The 17,738-nt window shown below is 41.4% G+C and overlaps 3 protein-coding genes across 3 annotated transcripts; 1 reads left to right on the top strand and 2 right to left on the bottom strand.

Moving 5' to 3' along the window:
• Positions 1–17: 17 nt before the first annotated feature.
• Positions 18–5,055, bottom strand: ccdc125 (coiled-coil domain containing 125). The gene is made up of 11 exons (XM_062542450.1): positions 4,148–5,055; positions 2,944–3,002; positions 2,614–2,700; positions 2,358–2,435; positions 2,107–2,192; positions 1,919–2,001; positions 1,723–1,835; positions 1,160–1,267; positions 909–1,056; positions 562–680; positions 18–450 (listed from the first exon to the last, which is right to left on the bottom strand). The coding sequence occupies exons 1-11, from the start codon at positions 4,464–4,466 to the stop codon at positions 202–204; spliced, it is 1,449 nt and encodes a 482-aa protein (XP_062398434.1). The 5' UTR covers positions 4,467–5,055; the 3' UTR covers positions 18–201.
• Positions 5,056–5,260: 205 nt separating this feature from the next.
• Positions 5,261–12,573, bottom strand: rad17 (RAD17 checkpoint clamp loader component). The gene is made up of 17 exons (XM_062542448.1): positions 12,463–12,573; positions 11,747–11,834; positions 11,382–11,630; positions 11,065–11,148; positions 10,750–10,912; positions 10,443–10,579; positions 9,912–9,964; positions 9,670–9,795; positions 8,739–8,808; positions 8,467–8,578; positions 8,017–8,214; positions 7,813–7,898; positions 7,571–7,717; positions 6,827–6,973; positions 6,591–6,711; positions 6,309–6,366; positions 5,261–6,065 (listed from the first exon to the last, which is right to left on the bottom strand). Exons 2-17 carry the CDS (start codon positions 11,786–11,788, stop codon positions 5,807–5,809), a joined length of 2,052 nt encoding a protein of 683 aa, XP_062398432.1. The 5' UTR covers positions 11,789–11,834; positions 12,463–12,573; the 3' UTR covers positions 5,261–5,806.
• Positions 12,574–12,597: 24 nt separating this feature from the next.
• Positions 12,598–17,655, top strand: ak6 (adenylate kinase 6). The gene is made up of 5 exons (XM_062542447.1): positions 12,598–12,805; positions 13,282–13,374; positions 15,797–15,855; positions 15,992–16,137; positions 16,760–17,655. The coding sequence occupies exons 1-5, from the start codon at positions 12,769–12,771 to the stop codon at positions 16,947–16,949; spliced, it is 525 nt and encodes a 174-aa protein (XP_062398431.1). The 5' UTR covers positions 12,598–12,768; the 3' UTR covers positions 16,950–17,655.
• Positions 17,656–17,738: the final 83 nt, after the last annotated feature.

Raw genomic sequence — 17,738 nt, 5'->3', positions numbered from 1 at the left:
CACAAATGAATGCCATGTTACAGGTTGGTCACATCCATCATTTAATCAAAGAATATTACTCTTTAATGAACTGTTTTAAGTTAGTACAACTTTGTAAAAACAATGCAAAAAACACATTTAACTTAATAATTTAATACATAATTTGATTCCATGCTGTATGAGTACTTAAAGCTTTTTTTTTGTTTATTAGTGATCAAGGGATCAGCTTTTGGTCTCTTTTATGTCAGTGGGCTCGGTGCTATGATCCTCAGAAGATGGCCGATCCTCCTTTGAGTCACACAAGGCATCTTCTGTTTCCCCTGATGGAGCTTTTTCGTTTGTTTTCAAATCTGTGTCTGGACTGCTTCCTTGCAGTCGAACGTGGAGACGTTTCTCAAGGGCCTCGGTGTTGCGGGCCAACATGTAACTGACTTTCCTCTGATGAGCCAGGGCCTCTTCTTTATCGCTCAACTGAAACCATTCAGTAAACAGCAGAGGACAACATGGGATTAGGGACTACAGGTCAAGTACAGGTTGGACTAATGTGCCTCAAAACCTCTAATAAGAAAATGATGGACAAACCAGATCAAGCAGCATATGCAGCGTTTCATGTGGGTCTTTAGGCATCAGTCCTTCCATGGCAGACGGAAGAAACCCTCTTAACCTCTGTCCAATGCTGAGAGAACTCGGCCTCTCTTTCCCTAAAGATGGAAGAGAAAGACTTAGGGGTTAGCTATCCCATCATACTGTTGTGTACATGATCTGTCGGAATGGACAGGATATATGTATGTATGTATGTATGTATGTATGCATGCATGTGGGAATCAGCCAAAAAAAAAAACACCATTAAACTGAGCATGCAGACACTTTGTTTTTAGGTTATCCATGGACCATGGTCAACGTCAGAGTTTCATAAACACTGTACCTACCCCGATGCTTCTTGAGAGTCTTGTACGTGTCAGTCTCGGCCAGGTGGAGAGCATGGTCGCTCCCCCGCCTCAGCTGCTGCTCAAAGGCTATGCGGAAGGCGTCCGCCATCACAAACGCTTCCTCCATCTTCCTCTTATAAGTCTTCAGCTGTGGGGAGGGGAACATTTTCCCCCTTTTAGATGAGATCTCAAGGAGAACGGGGACTTTTGAGGGTCTTCTATGGACTAAGTGTTCAACTGAAATCACAAACCTCTTGCTTCAGCTGTAAGACCTGCTTGCGGCTGGCGGCAGAGCTCCTGGCGCATGGACACGGCTCCTTCAGACTGGAGGGACACTGGCAGGCCCCAAACACTGCAAGCTGCGCAGCACGGAATAGAATAGAATAGAATAGAATATATACTTTTTTGATCCCGTGAGGGAAATTCAGTTCTCTGCATTTAACCCAATTTAACCGAATTAGTGAACACACAGCACACAGTGTACACACAGTGAGGTGAATCACACAACCCAGAGCAGTGAGCTGCCTGCCCAACCAGCGGCGCTCGGGGAGCAGTGAGGGGTTAGGTGCCTTGCTCAAGGGCACTTCAGCCGTGGTGGACTGGTCGGGGATCGAACCGGCAACCCTCCGGTTACAAGCCCGATGTGCTAACCAGTACACCACGGCTGCCACACACATCATACTAATGGGGATATTGTGGGTTCAAATCTGTTGGAATAAATGTAGCTGTGCACACAAAACAATAAAACATACCACTAACATTTGCCATATACAGTATATCCTCACAGTTCCTAGCAAAGCATGCTCTTACCTACCTCAAGCACGGAACCATCTCTCCCTTGGTTTGAAGGGGGCTGGGTACCCTGGAACTCACTCCGGTCCTGAGCACCGAGCAGGGCCAGAAGCTCCAGACATTGCTGGTTTAAAGCTAGAGGATATACACATGTGCATGAGTGCCATTGTGCCCAAATGTTATATATGTATTTGCTTGTTGTGTATTCATTAACTCACAAGTGTTCTCTGTCGTTAGTGCTTGCATCTCTTTTGTTCTTTCTTCAAGACTTGCACCCAAGGCTTGATTCTCAGAACATACCCTACAAGAAAGGACATCCAGGTAAATATGAGTTTAACGTTAAAATATTGAATACGCTCCATTGTAATGAAAAAAATGGAATTATATTCAGGCAAAACAAACAAACCTTTCATACTTCTGTTCCCATGACTGTTCGAAGTTCTTAAATCTCACCTGGTTAAAATTTATTTCCCATTGTAATGCATTTACTTCCTGAAAGATTAGATTAGTAAAAGAAATGAGATTAGAGATTAAAAAAAAAAGCACAATTCTTGAACGTCACAGTTGCAGAGTTGATTTGGTGATAAAATACTAGAATGCATCAGTGTAATGAATGCAGCTGTCTAACTCTGTTTTAAAAATGTAAGCGCACCCTACCTTCTCCAAGGCTTTGGTCCTCTCCTCGCTCTTCTGAAGTAAGATTTTGGTATGAGTAGTTGCCTTATCTAAGATTGCCTGGGAACGAATGAGAGACATTAACAAAACACATAGCCATTACAATACAAAATATTTACAATGCAAGCAGAAAACTTTAACAAATATTTGTATCGGCTAATAATAGATCCTACTTGACAACATAGAATAGTCTGATTTTGAATATTCTGTAAACATGTAAACATTTCCACATTCTCACATGTCCCTGAAGGATCCTCAGAGCCTCATGCTTCCCTTCCAACTGACGGTGTGTCACCTCTAGCTCTGAGCGTAACAGCTCTACCTCCTGGAAGAACATGGCAATCCATTAGAACAAATCAGTACACCTTACGCAAACAATCACTCCTTCAAATGTTTCATTTATTTGAGATCCCCCTTTCAGAGTGGACGCAACAGTAGCGAGTCAGTACAGTGATCTGTTTGTTCAAGAGAATGGAGTTACTGCCAAGCTCCGGAGTTGTGGGAAAGTGACGGGATGTGATGTGGAGACTCAAACCCACCCTTGCAGTGGTCATGTGTCTGCACTCACCTCAGTGACCTCCTGTAATTTCCTCTGCAACTCTCCACTGCTTCCATCATCATGGCATTCTGGGAGAAAATGTGGTCAGACACCATAGCTTTCAACAATCTGAGTAAACATCATCTTAACACATTAGTGCAAATACACTTTCTGTTTACACCAGGAAGTTCCTGAAAGAATTTAAGGAATACCCTAAAACTTGTGTAAAGGTTCAAGTGCTGTCAAACTCAAATATTGTTAAAATGCTATCTGGCCCATTCTATGTTAAACTAACTGATTTTGGAAATAACTTCTGGTCGACCCACTTACATTTTCTTTATTCACTGATATTGTCAGTGAAGTAATATCTCCACATTTGTATTCTATGAGTATTTCTATGCCACAAGCCATTATGGCAACTTCAGTTACGTCAGACTCAAACATGATTTTTGGTATGCAAACTGTCCCCATACTTTACAATGTCATTCCTGTGTCAGACACCTGCCATCAATACAAATGGTGATAGCCTTAATATGGGTTTATCTGTGAAAACGTCAATCTTTATTACCCTTATGACCAGTATTAAGTGCAAGTCAATTTTCTACTTATTGCAACACTCTGCCACCCTGTATACAGCTTAAAGGTGTTAGATCTAAACACTTTTAAGCTTTTGATCATTTGCACACCTTGGAAAGAAGGGTGTCTGCCTGATGTCTGCCTGACAGACATCAGTGGACATTTATGGTATACTGCCCGTGAGCAGCCATTGCTCACCTACACGCCAAAATAAACACTACTACGCCAGCTAGCAGAGAGATCAAGGTTCATGGTGGGACACAAGCAGCTGGTGACCTGCATGTGCACTGCCAAGGCTTGACTAAAGTGGTATCAATTTGTGTGCAATGAAACCAATCATATAAATGACTGAAATTTTAGTTTGCAGGCCGCCATATGCTGGTATTATATGCCCTCAATGGTGCCTTCCAGGCAGCGCTGCCTTCAAGGCACTACTCCCCTCAGTCTAGGGGTAGGATGAGTGTTGAGGGGGTTAGGGTTAGGAATAGGGTAAAGGTAGTGCCTTTTAGGCTGTGCCAAAGCCATCAATTTGGGCTGTGCTGCCTGGAAGGTGCCGTTGGGGGCAAAAAACACCACCAGAAGTACTGTCACAGAACTTGTATGATATGCAGTTACAGGGGTGCATGAATAAGGTGAAACAGGCCTTAGGCTATCTTACCTGATTCTCTTTCCTTACAAAGAGAAGGAAGCTGTCTTCCATGCAACAACTCCTGCCTCAAGACATTGCACATTTCACTGCATGGTGTCCAGGAAAAAGTCTCTTTGTTTCCTCCTCCAAAGCTGTTCCTCTTCAATGAGTGTATTGGTGACAAAAGCTCCTGAAAGTCCCCCTGGCTTCTACTTCGAACTGGGTGCTTGATGTTGTAGCTCAAAGCCTTGTGTCTTACCCTAGTTCCATCCCCCAGGTCACCTTCGGTCATGTCATCGTCGCCGCCTCTTGTTCTGGTGCATGTTACCTGTTCTCTGTCTACTTGCATCACAGAAATGCGCAAGCAATAGCACAAGATCGTAGCCTAGGCCAAATAGCTATGTAGCCAAACTGATTAACGAATGTCGAATGAGAAGTGTGTTGTGTTTTACGGCAACATAGTTATACACATTTCTAGACAAAATAAATGGCATCAACAAACTTTTGTTGCGCAGCCTACTACAAGTTAGAATGTCTGAGAAACATAACTGTTGAAATAGTTTCTCTGTATCAAGTATCCTTGTCTATCACGGGTGTTTGCTGAAGGATGGAATACCGAATCTACCGACCCGTAATACCTAGTTTGAGCCAGGGAGCAAACACGGCGAGAAAGTTAGCTGTTGTCAGGTCATAGGAATAAACTCGCCTTCGTTCAACTCCAAATCTACTGGTCAGTCGTTCTCTTGATGCGTGGTGAACGATTATCAATCAAGGTTTATCTGCCAAAAAAATCAGTGTGTTATTGACGACAGTTACCGATTAACATTATGTCCAAGAACTGTGTCAAAGTGAGGATATTCCGTTTTCCACGACATTTGTTATTCCAAAAAAGAATGCAACGCAAAGGCTCGGCCAGCTTTTCTCATAGCGACGTTTCATCAACGGGCAAACAGGATGTCCTATTGTGTGTCGTTCTGCATGAGCTTTTGGGAACGCCTTCTATGTGTCACTACCTTTAAAACTGAAGAGGGCAAACACACATTCACAATCATGTAGTTAAACATCTCAGTGCCAGTGGGCAAGAGCCTACGGCAATACTTATGTTATCCCGGAAAGCGACATGACATCTCACCGATTTAAAACATCACTAAAGCACAGTTTTGCACTTTTGTTTTTATTATCAAACTGAACTAGAATGGCAAATGGCTGATAATGCTTGCTTTCCAAAATTACCCCGTTATAAAGGTATGAAGGTTTCACTATTTGAATCTGTAGACAAAGAAGGTTCTTGCAGTGAATACAAATATACACTGCAGTTTCACATTTTTATACATCCTCAATGAGAAAAAAGCAGCTCAGAGGACAAGCATTCACACAGTCTTGTGAGAATGCAAACAAACATAAATATTTCACAAAAGAGGAAATCCTAACCGCTCTCTGGACAATCCAAAAGTCTCTCATTCATGGTAACATCTTCCCCACTGTATGTGCCATGAACAGCAACACACAATACAATAAATATTAGAAAGAAAACCAATATTATTATTATTATTAAAACAACAAACAAGAGCTGTCTTGTGTGAGGACAGACAACCAAACAAGGGCTGTGAAACCTCATTCATCTTGACATCACCAAACTGTGAAGGCAGCATTTTTCCGGAATGTGTCAGTGCGACATTGTCCAGTCTCTCAGTCACTGTCATATTCTTCTATTAGAAGGTCCTCCTCTTCTAGGAGCGCCTCTGTGGTGGTGGGCTGAGGCTGACTCATGGGAAGATCTACCTCGGCACCCTGGCTGCCAGATGGAGTCGGCTCTGCTTCTGCCTCTGCTCCTGGGTCAGGATCGCTGGTCTCCTTCGGGTGGAGAGCTTGGCTGGCTGGGTCTTCCCCTTCACTGTCCTCATCTAGCAGTCCAGTGTCTTTATCACCCAGAGCCTCCAGTTTCAACCTGGAAAGAGGCAAAGCCCAGTGCATCACGAATCTTTGAATGTTGTTCCTCGTCTTTGTTAGTCGCTTTGCATAAAAACGTCTGCTAAATGAATAAATAGGTGTAATAATACATCAATTTTACTAGACTGACATGAGCATTCTCACATCACACAAATGTACAGAGACCCACAAACAGAATGTTAGATACTTAGATAGGCACACTTCAGTGACATCAGGCCTATTGAGAGAAATCAAGCCATACCTTCCCGGGAATTTTCTAAGAGGGAGATGGCCGACATCCTGAAGAAAGGCAATCTGAGCTGTGAGAGGAATGTATAGGGAAATTGTCTGTTATCTGTGAACAGTTTTCTGTTCTAAATCCATCAGCACTAGAATGTTGACATTGGTATTATTCGAAGAGTGATATGCCAATAAATCAACATCTTTCTGAACTTTCTGTTATATAACTTGTACACAAGTGTGTGTGTGTGTGTGTGTGGTGTGGTGTGGTGTGATGCAGTGTAGCGTGAGCTGGTTATGTCACCTGGGTTCCTCATGGGGTTGTTGAGTTTTGCAAGGTAAGGCACTAGTTCCGTCTGAAGGCTGACAGGTGAGAGGCAGAAGTTTATGAAGAGTGACTGAGCGGCCTGGCAGTTCTCCCTGTACTGCAACAACAAAGGGACAAAATCCATGTAAACAAAAAAGCACCATGAGTGCTGAGGCATAATAATGCCAGCTGACCAACCGCAACAACAGTTTAAACCATTTCATCTCTGTTACCTTCTTGTTGACCAGAAGCCAGTGTGGCTTGTGCAGGGGCCTGAAGCCCACGGAAGTCTGGCAGTCTGCTTTAGCCCGAGCAGAGTTAGCATGGATGAGGCCCCTAGTGGCTACAGATGCCCCGTACCCCAGCATGGTGGAGCGAGACTGTAAAACAGTTCCAGGTTACAACATCAACCCATCACCATTATAGTCTACAACAAATCAATTACTGCATCATCCAACTAGCTGCAACATACATAACTGAATCCAATTAAAACACATGCACATCCAATTAAAAAACAAGTGATAAGTCTTCATTAAAAAATACAGTCAGATTCTATTCAAATATAACCTGGAAAACCAGCGCCAACTGCTGGACGGCAAAATGTTTTGCCTGCATTTGGGTCTGGCCTCGGACCACTGTACATTTTGAAAACACTGCCCTGAATCTGGCAGATGGCAACTAAACCAATCACAACGCAGAGATGTGTTTTGAATCAACGCAGGCGGGGCAGAGGGCTCTGGGGCGGGGTTTTGAGGGAGCGTTGGCCTATAGGCACAGACACGGTTTGAAAGACAACGGGTTGTGCTCATCAACAATGTTCCGTTGTATCCATTCATCGGAGCCAGACTAAATTAGACATCCAATCCATTTAGGCTGGTTTATCAGGCTAATTCAAATACACTCATTGCAGAGTTTGACAAACTTTCAAGATCGGGGAGTTAGTTCAGGGAGTATAATTGACCAGAAAATGGACTCACAGTCCAGTCAGCCGTGAGGAAGTCAGCGTCAGACAGGTATTCACTAGCCCGAGCTACATCGTCCACGTCCGAGAAGAAGTCCATGTAATTCTGTTGAAGGTAAAGGCTGAAAAACTCTCCGGACATATGCGACCGCTCAACCACCATCTAAGAGAGGGGAAGACACAAAAGTACTAGTTAGTATTTCAATATCACATCGGTATTTTGGTACAGTCATCGTGTATGCTTTTGTGAGATGGTACCTCAGGGTCAACCAGTAATTTGTCCCTCTGGTGTTCGGATAAGTGTTCAGGTAATCGAGGTACTTCTGAAGCCTCAAAACTCTCACCTAGAAAGCAATTTGTCAACGAATACATTTATCTGCTAACAACAAAGCACTGTGTCAGTCTGTGTGAACATACTGTAGCTAATGTGAAATTGACTAGAAACAGCTGTGAAGATCTTACGTTTGCAGTAGAGGATCCTCCCTAATGCTCTGAAAAGAAAGAGGGAGGCATCTTTCCCACCAATAGCCTGGCTTTCCTCCAGCATGTCAATGCTTTTGGAGGATCTGCCTTTTGCTTTGGGCTTTGGTCCTGCCTTTCGAGGTGCAGCTGTTGACTTTCCCTTCTTAGCAGACCAGAGACTCTTTTCAAGTGAGTGATCTGTTGATGATGAAACAGTGATGATACAGTGTTTCAGTGTTTCTCTTTCACAGGCACAATCATCATATTCAAGCTCTGTTAAATTAAAAAATGTTTCACAAGTACATCCTCTAGCTATGCTTCCTGATTGCATTCTCTTTTATCACTACCAATGGTCATCATTCTGATCAGTATGAAAGACAAATTATACTAAAAGATGATTGCCATTATTATGGCAAACAGCGAAGTGTGATAATGTGATCTGCCTTTCACCTGTGAGAGAAGAGAACTGTAGACTGTTGATGGCGCTGCGGATGTCTCCTGAACTGCCCGAACACAAGAGGTCCAGGGCAGCTTTATCAGGAACAGTAATCCTGCCCCCGCTCTACACACACATCACGAAAAGCATGAAGAGAGCATGAAGCTTCTCCGTAGACTCAGAACTAGAAACTCATAGAGTCAAAAGGAGAACGAATGATGGGAGAGAAGACAGGCATGTGTGAAAAAGGCAAAAGTGTGTCTAAGAAGTTGTGAGACATTCAGACCTTTCCTGCCTCAGCGGTGACGATTCGACTGAGGACCTTCATCAAGCTTGTGGGGGCAACGGGGTTAAAGCTGGAAAAAACAAGACAGAGCAGCACAACAGAGGTAAGCACAAAGTGGATTCTGGACTGGAATCACTGACAAAGGCACAATCCATCATGGATGGAGAGATCAATTAATTAAAAGTGTCCAATGTGGTTTCAGGTACATAGGCAACTCTAGAGCTCTCCTTAGAGTTGTAAGATATGGTTCGTCCGTATCCCTGGACTAGCAACAGGCGAAGACATCTCCAAAGAGATGAAACTAGGTGATGCTTCACGATTCTCAAGAGATGCCTCTAGTTCGCCGTCAGCCAAATGGCAAGACTAGTTTTCCCCCTGAGAGGCTCTGCCAGCTATACTAAGTGTGCGATTCTCCCTACTGCAAGTTTCTTTACCATCAAAATGGCTTCAAAGCGGTTACATTAAGGTAACAATCTGAAGTACTACTTTAATATCACAGAAACACACACAGAAGAAGCAAAAACATTTAAGTGTGTGTGTGTGTGTATTGTGCATCAGAGGAAGCTGATCCTCTTGCTCTTTCAGCACAGAGGGAAGTCCTAATTAGGATGGATGCAGTGGCCAGGAATGACTCTCTGTCCATTAGAGCCGTTGTGATGCATCATCAGTGGTGGACGTGTGTCACTATACGCACTTATGGTTGGAATGTGTGCACAGTGTACTGCAGCAGCTGAAGTTGGGTGGCTCGCAAACGCTCTCCTCGACCCTCGATCCTCGAGGCTCGTTCCCACTGATCTATAACTAACACTAGATAGACTATCCCATTGTTGCCGCCCCATCATTCTTTATCTAGATTAGTGAAGACGAGGATCGAGGAAGGAAGGGAGGGTGTATAAAAAAAAACAGATGAGAGGCACCCATAGTGTTTCACCTGATGTTGCCAATCGCCAGCTCATCCTGCACGTCCTTGGGGAAGAGAAGTCTTGAGCCTCGATCTCCACTGAGACTGTCCGACACAATAAATACGAGGGGACACCTGCCCGTTCTCACGTAGCGCCTGTGGAAATCAGGAACGATGAGATTAAAATCTCTCACTGGCTTACAAAACAATGCAATCTTCATGCAACCATGTAATCTTGATAGACAGAACACAAAGACACATTGGAGTCTCACCTCAGAATATCATGCAGGCATGTTGGCTGCCTGTAGAATTGGTTTGGGAATTCCTAAAGTGGAATTGAAATGGACAGAAAAGGTGAAACTCACAACCAAGAGCAAAAAAAAAAAACATTCCTCTAGTGAAAACCTGAAAAATCTAGCTAGGTATAGAGTGTGTGGGCTTCCAATCATGGGGAAGTAAGAGTTAAAAAAAGAAGCCACACCCCTGTAGACCAGGTGTAATTAAAAACCAATCAGTATGTTCCTGCAGTGAATCTGAAGAAGACCACACGGTCGAAATGTTTTTCTGTGCTAGAGAAAATAAAAGTAAAAAAGAAGGATTTCAAGTGTGCGAACTTTTTTTCCATTTTTATGATTTACCCTTGTTCTGCACCTTGACCTGGGATGTGCACATACTTTTCCACAATAACTGGCTTCCAATCATGCCAGCAAATCACGTTAAATATTTCATTTCTCCTCTGCATGTAGTAATGTATACCCCTCCATTCATTTCCCCACCCAGCTGTTGTTGCATTTCCACAGTACCTCCACTAGGACGATTTTTCTGTCAGTTGTCAGGTTGTCCCCACTCATCTGAAGACAGTTATATTTGTTGGCCCTGAGCAAGAACTCCTGGAAGGCCGCCGTTTGTGAGATGTTTTGAAAGCCATTAAACCTAGAACCTGATCATGGTTGGAGTGGGGTTGGGGTTGAAGGAGGGGAAGTTATTACTGATGGCTTGGTAGTAAGTGACATATACGTAGCATGTATATCAAATATGTTTACATGTGCCATCATGCAAATAAGAGACTTCACCGAATGGCAGAGCTCTCTTGAATCTGAGTAGTCATACCTGGATCAAAAGTCTCTCTAAAAGTTTCATCTGTTCGGAACTCAGACACAGTGGAAGGGTTTGTCCACTCTTGGATCTGAAAGTTCAGTTCTTGAGCAAGAACACGTACGGTGGCCGTTTTCCCGCATCCAGAGGGGCCCGTTAGAAGGAGAATGGTGCCACCCTGTGGAGAATGATGCGGACATTGTATTTATAATCTAAGGAATGTTCTTACGTCATGCACATTCAAATAAAAACAAAAAAGAGAAAAATGGGACCATGCAAGGTAATGCTAGTAAAAAAAATTATACATCTAACAGGTCACTGAAGTCAAACCTTGTGAATGTCTTTTGAGTCTACATGCGTCCTGATCCAGCTTTCAACCTCCTCAATCTTCTTCTTGTGGACTGCCAGTTCTGCCTACAGTTAGTATGAGGAAATAAAGGCGCAAACACAAATATTCAGCAAATAAATCAATGACGAAGGTTCATTACTGACTCTTAATTTACCTCTTAATCTCAAATTATGATTTCCAAAACGGTTCATGCTCACAACACTGAATATCAGTGTTTGGACTTGCTGTCAGGTCCTCTGCAAAAATGCTGTGATTCGGGAAAGGAGTAGAACTCTTCAGCACTAAGCCAAGTCATCACCTGCGAGCACGGTCTGTGTGTATCAACCCATGGTTCATCCTGGTCAGTGGCCGATACCTCTGTGGAGAGCGACCGGGAATCGGAGACACTAGGGTCTACCCTCCTCTTCTTTGGACGCTTGCTGCTGGTGTCACTGCCAAGTAGCTGCCCTTTACCCTTGCCCTCTCCAGAGCGCTGTCCTTTCTTCAGCGAAAACCCACTCAGCCCTGAATTTAAGCCACCAAATGATGGCTCCACCCAACTGTTCAACTGGGAAAAAGTGTGCCGAGAGTCAGTATCCTATATGTCACAGGGCTGGTGAACAGAAATTACATGACAATTATTAGCTGATTAAAAGTAGACTAATGATGTGCAGGCCAACTTACTTTAGCAGAGGATGACGTCCCTCCTAGAGACAATTTTGACATTATCAGCCTCAGTGCGTTCCATCCAAAACCAACTCGAAGAACAGAGCTTAAAAAGCAGATGATCGAAAGAAAATAGATTATTAATAGTTAACTAACAACGTTATTTTCTACATTACAGACCTCTATATGGCCGATTTCAAAATACTCCTCAGCACTGCAGCTCATTCGTCATCTTACTTTTAAAGGGCTGACGTTACACAGGCTTACATCGTTGTCATTCTATGCGAAATTGCGCACCAGTCATTGTGCACACACGCAGACATTTGACAAGTTGTAATTTAACAACTAGATGTTGACAGGGTTAACATTCGTTAAGGTAACGTAGTGATTTAAAAAGAAAAGTTTGCCAATGGTTGTTGGTGGCAACCTACTGTAAACATTGCTGAATATGTTATTAAAGCCATAAATGAGGTTGATTCACATATATTAAGAATGCAAATTAAACGTCACGTGATGATGAAATGGCCTTTCAATTAAATGTGTTGTAATAAAGGTGTTTAAATGCAGCTATCTAAGAGCTACGTTGTTTAGGTTGCTAAGTTAACGTTAGCTGCTAGCTAAGTTCACATTAGCAAACCAGCAACTCTGGCAAAACCGTATCTACCAAATAGACATTAAACAGGAGAAACCAGCTAATTTTGCTATGCAACAATAAATAACGCTGATTATCTCACCTCAGTTTTCACCAAATATGAAACAAAATTCCTGACATGCAGTTGAAAATCCACAACTTTTTTGAATTTGGGAATACCCCTTTAAAATGACGTTCACTTGTTTTTTTGTCGCATGTATATGACGTAACAGGACAGCACACTCCAGAGCACGTTTTGTGATCTGATGTGAATGAAGTTTGTTCATATTTGGATTGATTTGACTTGATTTTTTGGCTTGAATTGTCATTTTGGGGGGATTCTCTCTCACTTTTAGTCGTCTGTTATAGAAATTGCCTGTTACGCCGTTGACAAAGTGTGCCATCTACAATGAAAATCATGAAAAGACCAAATATTCTACTGACAGGTAAGGATAGATTGGAACTAAAGCAGTCACATGAGTTGTACCTCTGGTGGGTATCATCTGTGTATAAAAGCGAGATAAGTGTGTATTTCAGGTAGCATTATATTGTGTATTCACTATGCTTATCTCCAAGATTTTGACCAAGACTTTGAAGCTTACAGACAGTTGAACGTTTTCTAATGGTTGCATGCTTCATTTGGAAGAAAGCACGAACATCAACAACATTACAAATTCCAGGACAAGTGCATTTTCTTAACAGTTGTTTGGTATGCTTGGTGTCGTTAGTTGCTTTTGAAGTCTGCTGTAGCCTAATCAATGAATTGCTTGAAAATGTGAAGATAACTGGCGGAGCCTTAGGGGAGCTTGGAGCCTATAGTAGCTTCACAATCTAAAATGCAAAGCTTGTATGCTATCAAATAAGGGCATTAACTGACTGCTTGCTCTGGATTTTAAATCTCATTTGTATTTCCTCCCCTAAGGAACTCCTGGAGTTGGTAAAACGACCTTGGGGAAGGAGCTTGCCCAGAGAACAGGGTTAGCATACATCAATGTAGGAGACCTGGCTCAAGAAGGTAAACATGCTGGAATGCACAGATTACAGTTTACATGGATGGATCATTCCATGTTAAATCAAACTGAGTCCTTCTTCACGATCTCTACATAATGCTTTGGTCCCAAAATGGTCACAATATTTTTGTTCAGTTCCATATTTTCATATCTTCTTTTCCCTTTAATTCACTCTAAAATGTCTTATCTTGGGACCCATGTTTGGACATTAGTATCTGGCAAAGTCTTATTCATGTTCTTCCCAAACGTTTTACGATGGAATGACAGACATATTAACAATATGACTGAAAAAATACTTTGATACTTTTTGTACATTAAATGTCCATGATTGAGCTACTTCCAAATAGATAACTAGTACTGTATACTGCTGTTAGATTGGCCATTTGTACTGTGACCATTGGTTTGCAGATTGGTGGGTAGCTTGGTTCATTTTGAACAGGGGCTTCTTAATATGTTTTTACCCTGGATTTTGGCACAAGGGATTTTAACACCTAATCCTGTGTATTAATGTAATTTTTAAAATGGGAGAAAAATGTAACCGTACCTTGTTCTGTCCTTAATATTGTAAGGAAATATTGTATTTAAAGGGGAAAAAAACTATATTTTGACAAATGTGGGGCCTTGTATCAAAGCATTGAGCTTGCAATACAATACACTTCTAATGGTTCATTCATATTGAGAAAATTTTTGTCTTGCATCCTACAAAATTTGGTTTGGCTTTGAGTAACACTTTTCAAGACATTCCCAAATATTGCTTCCCAGATATTCCCAAATATTGCTTCCCAGATAGTGTGCTCATTCAGGCTGTCAAACTGAAATAATTCAAATATTTGACAGGCCTACATTAGTGCAAGTACAAAGACAACAAAATGCTGTTTGCGACTAACCAGAAGTGCAAAATAGCAGAGAAGTGGCATGTGAAAGTGGTGCATAGACGGGACAAGATATATAGTGGTGTAGACAGTAGTTGGTTTACAGAAGGTGGTTTAAATATTAATTGAATATAGATACAGTGGGGAGCACATGTATTTGATACCATACTAAAACAGGAATAAAATCATCATTTGACAATTGATCTTAATGCATTAATTCAAAAAATGAGTAAAAATCAAACCACCAAGGACACCAATTTTCCTTGTGATTGAAGAATGCATCGTAAATAAATATTTTTTTTCCTTAAATGCTAGGGGAAGGAAGTATTTGACCCCCTATGTAACCCTATGGGAATTTAACACATAGGGTTAACATAGGGGCAGGCAGATTTTTATTTTTAAAGGCCAGCTATTTCATGGATCCAGGATATTGTGCATCCTGGTAAAGTTCCCTTGGCCTTTGGAATTAGAATAGCCCCACATCATCACATACCCTTCACCATAGCTAGAGATTGGCATGGTGCTTTTTCCAGTAGGCTTATTAAGCCTGTTTGATTTGCATTGAGCTCAATGAGCATCAAACAGGCTAATAGGCCTACTGGAAAAAGGGTGTGATGATGTGGGGCTATTTTAATTCCAACATACATAGGGAGTCAAATACTTCCTTCCCCCTAGCGTTTAGGAAGAACATTTATTTATTTAACATTTGTTTTATTTTTACTCATTTTTTGAATTAAGATTGATTGTCAAATGATGATTTTATATTCCTATTTTTATGCAACTTTAGCATGGTATCAAATACATTTTCTCCCCACTGTATGTGCAGTGTATTATTATTAGTAACCTTATAAGAGCAGGATAAATATGGCTATGCAGTATGAACAATATGTACATTATAAGAGTAGCAAGAGCAACAATATCTATGCAGTGTGTTAACAGAACATACAGTGCTCTGCATAAGTGAATTACACCCATGCTAAAGTTGACTTAAAAGAGGAATACATCTTTCATCTTTTTGAAATTGATCTTATTGCCTTAATTTAATACATAATTCGATACATTATTCATTCACAAAAAATGTCTGAGTGGAAATCAGACAGGTGTCTCTGATTGTCGGCAAGTGTTGCCCAATAGGTGTTTGCCCCAGCATTGTGACGGCCACATTCACGTAGCCTATAATAGAACTCGACGTATCAAGCTTTCTAATATCAATGGGTGAAAAGACGCAAATAGGCCTACCCATGTTTTATCTACCGCTCTGGGCCTACCCTACTTGAAAAGGAAAACTGAACTGAACTGTGAACAAATGGGGAGACTACATTTCATTGTTTTGCTGTATTAGGCTACAGTGTGTAATTTGTTACATTTTTGTTTGGTGGTGTGCCAAGGGATTTTTCTTATGTAAACACTGAGGTACAGTATGTAGGTTTGAACAAAATCTGAGATGGTGCAGTAACAACCTTATCTGATTTGACACAGAATGAGTTGGAGTTGAAAACAGCAAAAAAAAAAAAAAAAAAAAAAAAAAGTTAATACAGAGTTTCTTTTCCTTTAGGACAACTGTTTGATGGATTTGATGATGAATACCAGTGTCCGGTGTTGGACGAGGACAGAGTATGTGCCTGAAAATGACTTCATTTCAATTACTGGTTTACATATGCATCTGTTACAGCCTTAGTTAAAAGGGATACAATTTATGAAAACAAACACGTATTTATGGTGTGTTGTTGTCTGTGTGTGGTGAGCTCAGGTGGTGGATGAATTAGAAGATAAGATGGGAGACGGAGGTGTGATAGTGGATTACCATGGATGCGACTTCTTCCCTGAGCGATGGTTCGACATTGTCTTTGTTCTTCGCACAGACAACACGAATTTATATAACCGACTGGAGGGCAGGTGAGCAGAAAATCTGTTTTGGTCAAGATCCTTCTGTACTTCACGATAAACAAGCTCCTTCATTTGGGATATCCCTCACATAAATTGTGCTTCTGTGGACTATACTGTAAATTGCATGATATGCCTGTTTCTATCATCTTGCATATCATTGTCATTTCCTTTAAATTAAAGTAATGTTTTATTTGGAGAACAGTACATGAACACTAGACCTGATACTGACTTACCTTTGCAATCATTTATCAAGAATGGAAGTGAAATGTCTAAATGCCTCTGTATGCTACAGTACAGTACATTACAGAATAGAATTAGTTCGAAATGGAAATATAAGGAAGTTTTGTCTTCCTGTGTTCTGTTAGTAACAGTGATGAAGCACACCGGCCTACTTCCCATCATTGTCATTGAAAGAGATTTATGGTCTCTTATTTAAAGGCATTTGTGTTTTTATAAACTCTAAGCTAGTTTGCAGGATTGAAGATGTGAATGTATGGCAGTATGGGAATGTGATGTACTGTATGAACTTTAACAAGAATGTGTTTGTGGCCACATCCTACAATTGAATTGCAAGCCAATATTCACACAAAAAGAAAACAGCTGTGGTGAACTAATGTAAACTCTTTGTTAGGGGCTACACGGGAAAGAAACTTCAGGACAATGTCCAATGCGAGATCTTCCAGACCATCTACGAGGAGGCCATGGAGGCCTACAAGCCAGAGATTGTTCACCAGTTGCCTAGCAATGAGCCAGAGGACCTGGAGAGGAACCTGGATCAAATTTCACAGTGGATAGAGCAGTGGTTAAAGGACAATAACTAAACAGATCTCTGACCCCAGCTGTTCGGACTGGCAGATGCTTGTGAAATCATTTTCACACCTGGAAGGGCCGCAATACTTCTCCATCCACACAGCTGTTCAGACGCATGAGCGCAGAGAGGTTTTATCTGTTACATGCACTTGGTTGAAGTATCACAAGGTGTCTGAGGCTTGAGTGGCCGATAGAAATTACAGTTGTATTTTTATAGTGTACACAGCACCTTACACATGTAGGACGTTTGTGTGAGGCTTTTGTATGAAACATGGTGATTGTTTGGATAAGTAAAAGATTGAGCAAGACTATTGTAATTTGGCACTTACATTCCAGTTAAGGTTTTAAGTTTGAAAGTAGTTTCCAAGACAATAATCTGACTTGACTGTCCCAGGCTTAATGACAAATTGAAGGAATAGGCTTGATCTAGTATCCTTTTTTGGAGTTTTGACTCCAGTTTTTTTCACTCAGCCCTTATATAGCCTAGTGTGTTAGAATAAATGTTTAATGCATTGTACAAAACTGAACTGTTAAAAGCAACACAATGTAATACAAATGGTGAGGCCCATTTTCTACTGGTCCTGCAGTTGATATAAAAAATCAATATGCAGTTGCAGTTAGGCATGAAGATGGTTGGTTGAAGATGTCATCAGTATCAGTAATAAAATGAACAGTCTATTGGCTCTGAGTAGACTACAAATAAAGATGAATGCTGAATCCTTGAATCTTTGTGATTACACTATATTTTCCTATATCACGTGTAAAAAAGTATGCCTGAAGTTATGTTTAAAACATCATTA

Source organism: Sardina pilchardus, chromosome 8, assembly GCF_963854185.1.
Source record: "Sardina pilchardus chromosome 8, fSarPil1.1, whole genome shotgun sequence".
In the NCBI taxonomy this organism is placed as follows: domain Eukaryota; kingdom Metazoa; phylum Chordata; class Actinopteri; order Clupeiformes; family Clupeidae; genus Sardina; species Sardina pilchardus.
This window is presented reverse-complemented; position numbering and strand designations above follow the sequence as displayed.